Source organism: Bufo gargarizans, unplaced genomic scaffold, assembly GCF_014858855.1.
Source record: "Bufo gargarizans isolate SCDJY-AF-19 unplaced genomic scaffold, ASM1485885v1 fragScaff_scaffold_726_pilon:::fragment_2:::debris, whole genome shotgun sequence".
Taxonomy (NCBI): Eukaryota; Metazoa; Chordata; class Amphibia; order Anura; family Bufonidae; genus Bufo; species Bufo gargarizans.
Window position 1 is genome coordinate 235,491 of NW_025334173.1, and position 15,530 is coordinate 251,020.

A 15,530-nucleotide genomic window follows, 5' to 3' on the forward strand; every position below is an offset into this window, starting at 1 on the left:
ATCAAAGGGGAAGGAGATATAGTAGACCGGTAAAGCGCATTATACAGAGCAAAAACGTCTTGCCACAATGGAGCGACCACAGGGCAGTCCCACCAGATGTGCAGCATGGAACCAACCTCTGAATGGCACCGCCAACAGGTGTTGGGAACCAATGGATAGAAATGATGCAACTTAACCGGAGTCCTATACCAACGAGAGAGGATCTTATAATTCAACTCCTGCAAGCGACAAGACATGGATGATTTATGCGTGAATAAGAGAGAGCGATTCCATTGCTCAGAGGACAGGGAGAACGTCAATTCACTCTCCCAACCAGAGGCAAACCCAACACTTCTCATCTGTTCAACGAGTGATGAGTCCCCATCTCCTCCGGCACCCAACAGGCCATAGATCAAAGAGATACCGTGATCTGGGCCTGAATTGGCAACACAAAGCTTTTCAAAATTTGTCAGAGGGGCAGACAACTGCGATCCGGGAGCCAGAGAGCCCAAGAAACTACGAAGTTGAAAATAGTGGAACCAGCGCCCCGGGGAATTTAGGAAAATGTGTGATAACTCTTCGAGAGGTACGAGCCCCGAGCCGTTAAAGATGTCCCTAATTAGGATCCGGGGAGGGGGGACCGTACGGAAGGATGGAAGGTTCCTGATCTGTGAGGGGAGGCCAGGGTGAGCTCCAATGTGCGTCAAAGGGCCCGGCGCTGAAATTAACTTGATTTTGGATGCAAATCTACTCCATAGCTTAGTCAGAGTTTGAAGTAGGGGAGAGCAAAGAGTATGTAGAAGGCTATTTTGTGTTGCTGTAGGGAGCCAAAATATCCCAGGTACCATATGAGGTTCAAGGGTGTGTTCTATGTCCACCCACAGTTTCAGAGATCGGTTGTGTACAAGGTCCAGAACACAGTTAGAGATGGAGGCTCTAAAATATGCCTGGAAGTCGGGTAAGCCAGCTCCCCCCACACTCTTAGCCCTGGACAAGACTTTGTAACTCACCCTGGCCTTAGTGCCATTCCAAATAAACCTAGAGGCCAATGACCGCAGCTGAGCAAAGAAACTATTTGGTATAATACACGGGGCAGTCTGAAACAACAGGTAGAGGAATTTGGGTAAGATGTCCATTTTTAGGGCATTAATTCTACCAAACCAAGAAATCTGCAAAGGGGACCATTTCTGGAGAGAAACCTCTACTTTCCTAAATAAAGGTTTGTAGTTTAGTTGAAAGAGGAGATTAGGGTTTGCAGGGAGGTTAATGCCTAAATGACGAATCGAGTCAGAAGCTACTTTAAACGAGAAGCCTTCTTTAACATGGGAAATTTCCCTGCGTGACAACGAGATATTCAAGATTTCTGATTTCTGGATATTAACTTTAAAGTTACTAAGTCTCCCAAACCTCTCAAATTCCCTCAAGACCGAAGGAAGGGCTATTCTGGGGTCCGACAGGTAGAGAAGCAGGTCATCGGCAAAAAGGGACAGTTTATGCTCCCTAGTCCCAACTCTAACCCCCTTTATAGCTTGATTACCGCGCAGTGCATTAGCTAAGGATTCCATGGTCAGGATGTATAGGAAGGGGGATAAGGGGCAACCCTGGCGTGTACTATTCTTAATAGCGAAAGGCGCGGATAAAAGGCCATTGGCCCTAACCTGGGCTGAGGGAGAAGAATAGAGAGATCATTTTAGAGCCGAGTCCTATACGCTCCAGGGTCAAGGCTAAGAAGCCCCAATTGACCCTGTCGAAGGCCTTCTCTGCGTCCACTGAAAGCAAACACAGAGGAGACCTAGTATTCTTAGCCCTAGCTATGATGCCCAAGGTCTTCAAGGTACTATCGCGTGCTTCCCTGCCCGGGACAAAACCCACCTGTTCCTGATGGATACACTTCGGGATGAGGGGGCGTAACCGCAAGGCTAGCAATTTAGCGTACGCTTTGAGGTCCACGTTCAAAAGGGAAATAGGCCTATAATTGGAGCAATAAGAGGGGTCTTTATCAGGTTTGGGTATAACCGTTATGTGGGCCTGTAAAGTTTGAGGAGGGAAGGGGGTTCCTGCTGCTATGGAATTAAAGGATTCAAGCAATAAGGGAGAAAGCTCCTCCAAAAGAAGCTTATAAAAGCGTGGGGTAAGGCCATCCGGGCCTGGGCTTTTCCCATTTTTGAGTTCTCTTATAACTCCCGCAATTTCTGGGGCTGAAAAGTCATCTTCCAGCGCTAGAGATTCTACGTTAGGGATCCGTTCAGGGCCGAATTGGTCGAGATAATCTTTAGTATCTTGTGTAAAGGAAACCGACGTGGGGTCCCTCCCTGTGTTCAGGTCATATAGAGAGCTATAATAGGTGCGGAATTCCGATGTGATTTCGGACGGAGCATAGACAATTCCCTTGTTAGGAGTGTTAATTGAGGGAATCTGGGTCTGGGGTAATCTAGGATGCAGGGCTCTAGCAAGCCACTTCCCACTTTTATCGCCGTACTCAAAAAATCCAAATTTGACCTTATCACGTAGACATAAGGATCTTTGGTCTAGAATTTGAATTATTTGCTGGCGAAGAAGCGAGATATCCGCTTTCAACTGATCCGAGGGGGTTAATTTATTTGAGGTCTCTTTCCTGTCGAGTTGTAAAAGTAGGGAGGCGAGTTTTGCGGATTTTTCCCTTTTGAGTCTAGCGCCATGGGATATGAAGATCCCCCTGAGCACGCACTTAAGGGCTTCCCATTTAATCGGCGGGGAGGAGGAATCTGTCTGGTGGTTAACTACAAACTCAGAGATGGCCTTCCGAATGTCTGACATGCACACCAGGTCGTTAAGAAGATTATCGTTCAACCTCCATGTAAAAGGCCGGGAGGGCGTCTGCTGAAACCTTAGCAGACCATACACAGGCGCGTGATCAGACCAAAGGAAGCCGTCTATTGAGCTGAGTGGATCTGCCTCTAGGAAAGACTGCGAAATAAATAAGTGGTCTAGTCTGGCATAACTATTATGGGCCAAAGAATGGAAACTGAAATCCCTGACTCCCGGATGCAGTACCCTCCAAAGATCTACAAGGCGGAGGGAGGACAGGACGTCCCTAAAGGAACGCAGGGATGCCGGAGAGATAGCAGACTTACCAGACGAAGAATCCAGATCCGGGTCCATCACCATGTTCAGATCACCACCCAGGATGATAGAGGAGCCATCTGCAAAGCGAGCTAATTTCCTGAGAATCTTAGAGCCATACGGGATCTGCCCCTGGTTGGGAAAATAGACATTAGCAACTGTGTACACGCGTGGACCATCAGACAGCTTGAGGAATACATAGCGCCCCCTACTATCAATGTCCGTAGACAAGATCGTAGGCCGAAAAGATTTGTGGAAGGCAATCGAAACACCACCTGCTTTTTTGACGGGGTTAGGACTATGAAACCACGTTGTGTAGTACCCACGTTCACATCTGGGAACCGAGGCAAGCTTAAAGTGGGTCTCCTGAAACATAATAAACATGACCCGCTTCCGATGAAAGCGGTATAGAATCTGACTACGTTTTTCTGGCTTATTCAAGCCCCTGGCATTATACGTACAAAAAGAGAGAGGGGACATCTCACCAACCTCTGAGAGAAAACTGGATAGGATTAAGAAGGGGAGGAAACACAGGGAACCAAACTAAAGGAAGGAGACACGGACTCACAAGCAACACGCAGTTAGAACGACAAAGAAAAAGGAAAATAAAAAACCTCCTATAAGAGAGAGCCAAAAACTATGGCTCCGAGGCAGGCTAGTAAGTGACTATAGCCACGTTCGACACCAAATGTCGAAACCCCTAACGGGGGGAGGAGAGGTCAAGGGCAAGGCAGCAGCCCCACTGACCCCCGGCATGTAAGTAAGAATATTAAAAATATACAACATATTGCGTAAAACAATATAACATGAATACTGTATGCTGAACTAGCGTATCAGAGTAATATGTGAAGTCCCGCGAAAGCCGATCAGGTTCAAACAAGCGGTCTGGAATGGCGTCTAGGGACCCTCTGCGGTTTCGGATTCGCCTCTTGCCATCCTTCACGATCACTGACGGGCGGTACCATGAGGGGTCTGGGCCAGTCAGGCAGCTCCACCACAGGAAGGTCTAGCGTAGCCAGAAATCCAGGGAGGTCTTCAATAGATTTGAACGTAGCAGATTTCCCATTTCTCCTGGCCGAGAGCTGAAAAGGGTACCCCCATCTATATAGGATCTCGTTGTCCCTGAGTGCGGATAAAAGCGGTTTCAGGGCCTTCCTAAGTTGTAAGGTGCGGCGTGCTAGGTCCGGTAGGATCTGGATGGTATTCGGGCCCATTTCAGGGCCAGCTGCAGCCCTGGCAGCTTTGAGGATGGACTCCTTCTCCTTATAAAAGTGAATGCGGCAGATAATGTCCCTGGGACGTTTCAGGTCCATTGATTTGGGGCCCAGCGCTCGGTGTATCCGATCTATCTCAATGATCGTGTCCGGATCAATTTTTAATAGTGCAGCAAAATGGCTTTGCGCCCAGGTAGGCAAATCCTCCACAGATTCAGGGACCCCCCTTATACGGAGGTTGTTTCGCCTATTGCGGTTTTCGATATCGTCCATATGAGTTAGAATGTCCTGCATTTGGGCAGCGTGCTCATTAATGACTGCGCGATGGCAATCCAGGGTATTAAAGATCTGCTCCTGGGTGTTCTCCACCTCCTCCACCCTCTGCCCCACATGCCTGATATCCTGGTGCAAGGCCGCAATATCTTGTTTGTGGGACGCTTCCATCCTGCTGAGTAAAGCATCTACCTCAGCGGTAGTGGGAAGGGATTTCAAGTGAAGCTTCCAGTCCCAGTCATCCTCATGGGGGAGGGTAGCGGGCGATCTGCTAGAGGCAGCCGACAGAGCAGGGGAGCTGCGGTGGGAGAGCTGTGGGCCCGAGTAGGCCTCTGAATCTCTGGAGGCTGGCGATGGAGGAGCGAACCCCAAGGTGGGACTCACCGCTGCCGCTGCTGCTGCATAGGAGACCGGAGGTCCTCCGGAGACATGATCCCCTTGATTCTTGGTGATGAGGGCCGCGGTTTTCCCTCTAGTCAGAGGAGTGGAGGCGCTCGATTCCCGCGCCTGCTCCGCCATCTTGGAGGTAGTGGCGCCGGAGCTCAGAGTTTCCGGCTGGCTTGTCGGGTAGAGGAACCTTGTAATGTCCCCCGATTCTCGCGATGCGGGTGCAGGGGTGCCAGCTGTGCCCCTCCTGCGACCCATGAAAGATCTGCGGGCTTCTGGGTGCTATATGAGGCTGTAAATGCCGGCGGTGCACGGGAGCTCAGGCAGTGTGCTGCTCACTCCGCCATCGGCAAGCTCCGCCCCTGGTTTCTCATTTTATACACTTTTTATGCAGGTCATCTTTGAATGTTTTCTAGTAGGTATGTTCACAAAGCTGCTTTACAACCACAAAGGAAAAAGCACCACCAATTTCGGTGGAATATGCTCTACTTTTCTTTCATTCATCTTTTTTTTTATTACTTTGATTCTACATTTATGTAACATTATTAGGCCCCATGCACACGGCCGTTGTTCACGGCCGTGTGCGGGCCGTGGAACCGCGGCCTGGATCCCTCCTGAGAGCAGGAGCGCACGGCGTCACTGGTTGCTAGGACGCCGTGCGCTCCCTGCTGCCGGCACAGTACAGTAATACACTGGTATAGATCATACCAGTGTATTACTGTATTGCGGCGGCAGCAGGGAGCGCACGACGTGAACAACGGCCGTGTGCATGGGGCCTTACACTGCAAACAAAATCACAGCTGACCACATAGAAAAAACTAAGTGTGAAACTGGCTATAAAGTTAAAGGCAGTTTTTATTATTATTATTATTATTATTGTTAACTAGATTCCAATCATTTGTTCAATTGGTCTTTATTCAAATTTTTCAAACGTTTCTCTCTCACTTTCAGTGCTTCCTTTTTCTCAGTGAATTTGTCAGACAGCTGCTCAGGCGACTTGATCTGTAGCCCTTATCTCTGCATTCCTGACGGGCCATAAACACTTTTTTAAAGGTGGATTTAGACACACCAATGATTGTCCAGATTATCAGGAACGACCCTGTTCCTGTGAACAGTCGTTCCCGATCATCTGGCCGTATAAATGTACTGCCGATCACCCGATGAACGAGCGAAACGTTAGTTCATTGGGTGATCCTGTTGTTCATGCAGGCACCACCCACCGATCATGGCTTCTGCACGGCAGATCGTGTGGTCTAAACAGCGCTCTGCTGCTCAGAAGCCATGATTCTGTGTGATGTCCTCATACAGTGAAGAAGATCGCTACGTGTAAATGCACGGTCCCCTTCACTGAACGAGCAGCCGACTGTTGGCCCATCTAAATCCACCTTAAAGCTAGATTCTTATCAAACTTATTGAATGTCTCTATTAGTCTTTGTTAGCTGTTAGAAAAGTACTGATAGGGCTACAAAAATGATTGATCTTTAGTAAACGATTTGACAGGTTTCCCCCTACAGCCTTCACTTTCAGTGTATCTGCAGACTGTTGCTTCCCCCTTCTCAGTGAATCTGTCACCGACCTGAGTCTGGTGTAGTTTGTCCCAAATATATCAAACATTGCATGCTGCTTGTTAAATGTGGTGCATCTTTAAGACTTATCTGACACTTGTCAAGGAATGCTACTCCAGGTTTTTATGCCACCCCTACTGAAGTGAGATTTCTTCTTTTTTGTGACTTTTTTTTTAAAAGTTGCAATGATAAATCTGGAGTGAAACTGATTAAGGGCCCATTCACACGTCTGCAAAATGGGTCCGCATCTGTTCCGCAATTTTGAGTAACGGGTGAGGACCCATTCATTTTCAATGGGGGCTGCAAAAGATGCGGACAGCACACTGTGTGCTGTCTGCATCCGCACTTCCGTTCCACGGCCCCGCAAAAACATACACGGACAAGAAAAGGCATTTCCATTATAGTGCCTGCCATGTGCGGAACCCACATGGCTGGTGTCTGTGCTTTGCAGACCGCAAAAACAGTTGTGGACGTGTGAATGGACCCTAACATGGCTAACCGTGCCCACTTTCCCATCCACTTCAAACCTGGAGTTAGTGGTGTGAAAATGCAAAAAGTCTCAACATTTTTGCGCAAATAGGTCCAAAAGACCATAAAAGCAGGGTTTGATAAATTCCCATCACCACATAAAGAATCTGTGGGTCATTTACAAAGACCACTCTTGGATTCCCCCCGGCGCTGCTGGAATACGGAAAAAGGCGCACGCCGTGTCATTAATTAGGTGCATCTTCCAGTAGTCTGTGCACCTGGAGTAAGAAACTCTTCCTCTTCCTGAGTGGAGTAGTTTTTTACTAATATTTACTCCGGTATCCAGGCATAAATGTTCGTAAATATAAATGAGTAAAAACCGCGCAGTTTACATTTTAGTAGAGTTCACAGTCCACAAGGAGTGTCTTTCGGATATAGTTCCTCAGATATAGAGCTTTGGTTCTCACATATATCGATGCTCTAGTCTCCTAAGAATGAAAGAAGAGACGGCCCGACATAGTGAAGTCCCGCTTACTGAGTGATAACAATTTATTGTTCTCACAAAATCCATAAAATAACTGTCATTTTAAAAATGTGCATGTCCTCTCATCAAACGCCCGACCCGGGTTTCGCCTCTGCTTCATCAGGGGCACCTGCGCACTCATCCTGATTGCTCTTTTTTTCAAGCCATTCTGGGCGTTTCTTCAGCCTCCATTCACATGATTGTAACATTAAAAGCGTACATAATAATTCCAAAACCATCTAATTAGCACGGAATCTAAATATCAGCTTTCACATTAAATGAGTCACCAATAAATTAATTAAATATCCTATACTCCACTAATTTCCCTATCTCCACCTCCTATGAAATCACGAGTCCTATCTTATCCATTCAGCATTCACTCATTAGTTTCCTCAATGTAATATACGGCCCTCGTCTGAATTCCTACATCTCCATCACAATTCAAAGTTCTTCTCCTCATCAAGATCTACCACAATGACGACATACCTTCAAGATTCACCACTTTATTCTCTATATCACAGCAGGTAATCCCTGTAGATCACTATGGATCGTCACCCAACACACAATAACCTATCTCCTCTCACCTTAGTTAGTATATACATTCCTACCATCCCTATCTCACAAAATAGAACCATTGCTCCATTATTGGGTACGAACATCCCCATATTTTCTTTTTTTAATGTGTGCATTAACGAATATGCCTCAAACTGTACTAAATGCTAACGGTATATCCTCATATTGGTTCATTTACTTATCCGCTATGAAGAACTCGACTTTTAGACCCTCAGGTTGCAGGGTACCAAGTAGATAGATCCATTCAACTTCCCTTCTACTAATTTTACTCAATGGTTCCCCGCCCCTCCAACAGTTACGGACCTGTTCAAGTCCTATAAAAAAAATTATGTATTTTTTTGAAGTGGGCAGAGACACAGTGTGTCTCTCTAGTCCTTTCTTGATGTTACGTATGTGTTCTTGGATCCTTACTTTGAGTTTCCTAGTGGTTCGTCCTACATACTGGAGGCCACAAGGACACTCCAGCATGTAGATGACTGCCATGTGGTCACATGAAAGCTCTGCCATTATCTTGTATGCGGTGCCATTACTTCTAGATGTCACTATTTCCTTCTTAGGCTACTTTCACACATGCATTTTGGCTTTCCGTTTGTGAGATCTATTCAGGGATCTCACAAGCGGTCCAAAACAGATCAGTTTTGCCCTTCATGCATTCTGAATGGAAAAGGATCTGCTCAGTTTGCATCAGTTTGCCTCCGTTCAGTCTCCATTCCGCTTTGGAGGCGGACACCAAAACGCTGCTTGCAGCGCTTTGGTGTCCGTCTGATGAAACTGAGCTAAACGGATCTGTTCTGGCACACAATGTAAGTCAATGGGGATGGATCCGTTTTCACTGACACAATCTGGCACAATAGAAAACGGATCCGTCCTCCATTGACTTTCAATTGTGTTCAAGACTACAGTGGTCCCTCAAGTTACAATATTAATTGGCACCAAGACGATCATTGTATGTTGAAACCATTATAAGTTGAGTAATCGGTTCCAGAGCCCCAAAATGTCATTTAAAATAAGAGGAAATGAAGATTTTAAGAAAAATGAGCAGATAACTAAGAAAGATATAACAAGTTCTTACATATAACAGTCAGGAATAGCTGCTGACTCGCAACTAAGGCTAGTTTCACACTAGCGGCAGTGGGCGGAGTTCCAGCGGCAGAACGGCAGGGCACGCCGAGAGGCAGCCGGACTAAAAGTACTGCATGCAGTAGTCAATGGGGACAGAGTGGCAGTCCGGGGGCACATGTGCACTAGTGGCAGGACGGATCTGACAGGCTGTTCACCCGCCGGATCAGCCTGCCGGAGTCCACTGCCGCTAGTGTGAAAGTAGCCTAATCCAGCTATTTTACCAGAGAAGTGGCTTTGATTGGTTGGGTCTGACTCTGAGACATTGTATGTGGAGTCTGTACAATGGGTCAGAAATGACCATTGTATGCTGAAAATATTGTATCTTGAGGGATCACTGTATATCCGAAAGACACTCCTTGTGGACTGTGAATGTGAACTCTACTAAAATTTAAGCTGCGTGGTTTTTATTCATTTATGTTGAATGTTTGTGAAAGGCACCCACCTCACAATGAAACCGCAGCGCAGAAGGAGAACGGTGATCTGGGACTGCAACTTTGTTGCAGACTAAATATAATTTTTTTTTCTTCTCTTTCGATTTCTATAAATGTTAGTAAATCTGCCGGGGCAGAAGTTCCAGCCGTGGCCTAGCCTTCTCCAGTCCCCAGTGGCGAGTCCCCCATAAGGATGTTAGTAAATGACCCACATATATATTGTAACAGACATAAAGAGAGAGGAGTATTGTCTGTTTGCGCTTGGTTTCGAAATGACAGTGGCCCTAACTGACTGACTTGCTATAAAGTGCCTGTGTAATGTCCAATTTCGGCAAATAATATTTACTGCTTTGTTCCTAATAGGTGAAGCTGACATTTGAAACAACTGTGTTTGATGCTGAAATTCCATCTGATAATATAAGTTATGTGCCGCAGCCACCCATGAGCAATATGACAAAGCTGATCTGGGGTGAGGAACACACCAACTACCAACAACTCCTGCAGGACATGCCTCACATAGCAATGTACCTGACACTCAGGCTTGACTCTGACACTTTGAAAGAAGAGGTAAGTGACTTCATAATCCAGTTTCTATTTTGTGTACACCATCATCTGGATAGTCTCAGGAGCAGACAGCGTTCATTTAAAGGGGTGTTCCAGTAATTTCAAGTTTTTCCCTATCCATACTCCCCCAAACCAATTAGGCGGGACTTATAGACATCCCACCTACTGTTGGCCCAGGACAGTCTGAAATTGCAGGCACTGTCTGTGAAAATTAGGGACATTCTCTGCAAATTTGGGACTGTTGTCAGCTGTACATTGGTCTCACATCTGGTTAATACTGTACCTACCCAAGAATGAAAGGAATGTCAATGCGATGCTAGGCTGTGCCAGCCTTATTTTATTTCTTGATGGAGAAGGTAAAAAGAGTCTTCCTCGACACTCAGACTGGCCACCCTATAATCACCTGTTCCTAACCTGAACACATCTTAGGGTAAACTGGGGGAGGGGGGATTAAATTGCCGATATGTATAAAATGTTGTGACTTGACTGGCTACCACACAAAAAACTTTTTTAGTAAAATCTTGACTTTGGCTGAACTATTTTAAATGGGGTACAATTAGTATGACAAGTTGCTCAATAGTTGCTCTCAGTGGTGTAGCTAGAAATGACTGGGCTCCACAGCAAATTTTTGAATGGGGCTGCATCCCACAGTAATTGTTTTTACGACCCCCTTCCTTTCATGCCGCCCCCATTCCTGTGGCTAGTAAAGATCGCTCTCTCAGACCAGGCCCGACGGCTGTTCCATCAGTTTTCTACACTGTCTATACTGTCACTGTATATAATTTCATTGTGTAATACTGTTGAGGGGGCCCTGACCAAATCCTTTAGTCCTTCTCCTCCTAGATGGGCCCCTTCTGGGTCAGGGCCCCAAAGCTGCAGCTTCCCCTATAGCTACGCCCTGGTTGCTCTCAATGTTCAGTGACCACACTCTTAAATGTTTTATCCCCAGCTCAATGCATTTGTATGTTTTTCCAGTCATAAATGTGTTAAGAAATCCCATCTGCCTACTGGTTGTCATTTATTCCATACAGGCTCTTCTTCTGGAGGCTTTACGTTTATAGGAAGAGTTTTTGTAGGTGCATGACAGATGTTTGTCCTGTAGTGGTATGCTTTGTTTGATTTTGAGCTAATGTCTACAATGAGTTCCTCTGCCTCCCAATCCTCTCATCGCAGTGTGCTGGCCAGCAGTCTGCTCTGCAGACGTCTGCACTAAATGCTGGGTTCAGATAATGGGGCACATTAATTGTAACTGTCGTTTTCTGTTGCCAGAAATGATGCCGTTTTTATTGGATTTCTGGCATTTACACAAACATAGAGCATGAATACAAAGAGCAGCAGTAACGGAGTCTGTCCAAGGAAATTCACAGTTAAACAAGGCACTAGCTCAGATGAATGTAATAACTCTCACTTCTCAATCCATCACTTCATTCTGGAGAAAAAGTGCTTTTTATCCTTATGCAGTTAAGTTGCACCGAGGGCATCCCAAACCGCTTTGTGCTCCCTTGACCCATATTCTTCCTGTGCCAGCCCCTCCCTCTCCAAGGCCAGGTGAAATGAATATGCAGGGACTTGATCCTGTCAATCAAGAAGAAGAGGAAAGAACTGACAGAGAAAGCTTGGGGGTACTGAGTGGCTCGAGCCCTACAACACATTGTGCCTAGTTTAAACCCCCCCCCTTTAAAGAGGCTCTGTCCTGCTTATTAAAGGGAACCTGTCACCATGATTTAGCGCATAGAGCTGGGGACATGGGCTGCTAGATGGCCACTAGCACATCTGCAGTACCCAGGTCCCATAGCTCTCTGCGCTTTTATGGTGTTAAAATACCGTTTTTAGTGATATGCAAATTACCTCCTATGTGTCCTGTAGCCGGAGATGAGTCCAGCGGAAGGGAGCCCAGCACCGCCCCGCGTCCGCCGAATCTCCTCCTTGCCTGCTGACGTCATAGAGCTGCATTGCCGAAATCACGCGATGCGCGAGCTAGCGCATGCGCAGTCTCGGCATCATGTTCATTCCCTGTACTGGAATCAGCACAGGGAACGAACTACGCATGCGCTAGCTCGCGCATCGCGAGATTTCGGCACTGCAGCTCTATGACGTCAGCAGGCAAGGAGGAGATTCGGCGGACGCGGGGCGGTGCTGGGCTCCCTTCCGCTGGACTCATCTCCGGCTACAGGACACATAGGAGGTAATTTGCATATCACTAAAAACGGTATTTTAACACCATAAAAGCGCAGAGAGCTATGGGACCTGGGTACTGCAGATGTGCTAGTGGCCATCTAGCAGCCCATGTCCCCAGCTCTATGCGCTAAATCATGGTGACAGGTTTCCTTTAAACTAAGACATTTATTTTGTCTGTATACTAAACAGCTGCAGAGATATGTTTGTTTTTATTTATATGCAAATGAGCAAGTCTGAGCACCAGGGGGTGCGGCTGATTACTTGGAGCACTGCTTTTCTAACACTTCCTGTCCTCTGCACACTCCCCCCTCCCCTAGACATCAGCATGCTGTGGGCAGAGCTGTTTCCTAGCATGTATGTAGTGTATATGATATGTACTATAGCCTTATCATAAGGAGAAGAGTGGATTTCTATATTTGGAAAGCTAATATACATCTTACTGATTTTATTTAAAGGCACAATATATGATTATAAAGAAATCAGTGATATGTATTAGCTTTCTAAGGACAGAAAAAAAACATTCTTCTATATGTGGTAAGGCTATAACTTGGTGCTAAGTGGTCAGTCTTGCATGTAGAGATCCTAGGTTCAAGTACCAAGAGAGACTTGTATATGTTTTTTTTTTTTTCAATTTTTTTGCACCACTCATTTAACCCATAATAAAAAGCTATAGCCTTACTATATCGGGAATAGTGCTTTTCGTGCTTAGAAACCTAAAACACATTACTGGTTTATTCACAGGCACAATATATGATTATAAATAAACCAGCAATATGTATTAACTTTCTAAGTATAACAACATTATATTCTCAATATGATGATGCTATAGCCTTTTATTTTGGGTTAAATGAGGGAGAGAAAAAAAAATATATCTGAAGAAAAAAAATCTGAAAGTCTCTACCAAGATTCAAACCTGGGATCTCTACATGCAAGGCTAACCACTTATCTCCAGGCTACAGCCTTATCATATTAAGGACTGTGGTTTTTCTATACTTAGAAAGCTAACATATTACTGGTTTCATTATAATCATATAGTGTGCCTGTGAGTAAACCAGTAATATGTATTAGTTTTCTAAGCTTAGAATTCCACTCTTCCCAATGTGGTAAGGCTACAGTAAGTGGTTTATATGATATGTACATGTTAGGATACTGCTCTGCCTTCAGCATGCTCATGTCTAGCCCTGTCAATCAAGGGGAGGGGGGAGTGTGCAGAGCACAGGGGGTTACAAAAGCAGTGCTACAAGGATTCGGCCCCACCCCTTCTGCTCTAAATGGCTCATTTGCAAATGAATAAAATTCAGATTTCTCTGCAGCTGTTTAGCATGCATCATGCTCATCTCAGCATGGTGAGCCCTACCAAGCGGTATGTCTGGTTTAATAGGGTTGATCCTGATGACAGAGCCTCTTTTACATGGGCTGACGATTAGGAAGAAGTGTTGTTAGGAACGTTTGTTCGGCCGATAAATGCCCAACTGATTAGGGGTCAAATGAGTAAATATTAGTTGGAAAAAAATAGTCTCTGGTCAGAATGTAAAGTGTATATTGTAGTAACAATTCTTCGCCCTCCATGCAGTTTCTGTTGGCCTGTGTGAAGGCTGTGGATCCACTTGTTCTATACCAGGCATCTCAAACTGCGGCCCTCCAGCTGTTGCAAAACTACAGCTCCCACAATGCCCTGCTGTAGGCTGATACCTGTAGGCTGTCCGGGCATGCTGGGAGTTGTAGTTTTGCAACAGCTGGAGGGCCGCAGTTTGAGATCCCTGTTCTATACCAATCACCATTCATTACGGTCATACATCGGCCCTTCTTAAAAGCCCCTACTGAACATACAGTAATCTCAGACCAGTTTTATGCATTGATTTGTGCTGTGAACGGTTGCTTGAGTTTGATTTTCAGGAGGATGTCCATTTATCACCCAAGTTCTGTAGCCAAAAATTTACTTGAAGTCCATTTTTGTCTACAGAACTTGGGTGATAAATGGACATTGCTTGTAAATAAGGCGCTCTGCTAACTTACTATTGCATCTTCCTCGCTTGATTCTGTTGCCTAGAGACCTGGTTCTGGCATTTTCATTGAGATAATGTATCTTTTGTGCTTCTTTTAGAATGTTTTTTTTATATAGAGCTTAGGGATCCGATGTAAAATACTGGGCTGAAATTCAGAGGGCTAGATGAATTACATTAGAAGAATTGGCTTTGACAGTTTTCCTTATTAGAGGAGAGAGTCTTTCCTTCTACTTTCTTCATACATTTTCTTCAGCAGGCTGTTGCTTTTATATGATCAAGTTCCTTCTCTTTTGCTGTTTGAATATTGTGTTCTATGTAAATGAGATTTAAAGTGATTTTTGGCCTATGGAGAGTAGCTAGAGCAATTTTGGAGAAATGGAAAAAAGAGCTAGTATATGCTTCCTGATCTCCTGATGAGTGGATGTGTTCTTATGAAGTGAGTTTAAATACTGTGTCCTATGGTAAATATAATATACAGATATTCAATTTTGCGGTAAAATAAAAAATAAAATAAAGATTGTTCCATTTTATATCTTCAGGAACAAATATGAATCCTTGCTTTTGAATTCATTGAGTTATTCTCTTCTGTCAAAAACTCACATGGTTCTGGACCTGAAAAAGCTGGGTGATAATATGGATGCTGTTACAGCTTCTGCAGGATAAAGCCTCATGCAGACGGCCGTTGTTTTGGTCCGCACCCGAGCAGCAGTTTTTTCGGCTTGGGTGCGGACCCATTCACTTCAATGGGACTGCAAAAGATGCAGACAGCACTCCGTGTGCTGTCCGCATCCGTTGCTCAGTTCTGTGGCCCCGCAAAAAAAAATATAACCTGTCCTATTCTTGTCTGTTTTGCGGACAAGAATAGGCAGTTATATCAATGGCTGTCCGTGCCGTTCCGCAAATCCGTGTTTTGCGGATCTGCAATTTGTGGACCGCAAAACTCACAACGGTCGTGTGCATGTATGTAGCCTAAGTCAGTTGATAAGAACATGTCTCATATGCTATACGCAGCTCTTTGCCTTCTGCTATTACAGATCTATAGCTGATATTTTTTATTTCATACATTGTGCATGTCTTATTACAGATATGAACCCCCTATCTACAGAGCTGATGACATCCATATTGTCACCCAGTATTTCCAGGAA

The 15,530-nt window shown here is 45.3% G+C and overlaps 1 protein-coding gene across 1 annotated transcript in view; it reads left to right on the forward strand.

Moving 5' to 3' along the window:
- The window catches only part of INTU (inturned planar cell polarity protein), a 77,486-nt gene that overhangs the window by 25,875 nt on the left and 36,081 nt on the right, over window positions 1-15,530 (forward strand). Inside the window, 1 exon segment of the mRNA XM_044273541.1 lies at window positions 10,001-10,204. Within this exon segment, the coding sequence (XP_044129476.1) occupies window positions 10,001-10,204 (204 nt within the window).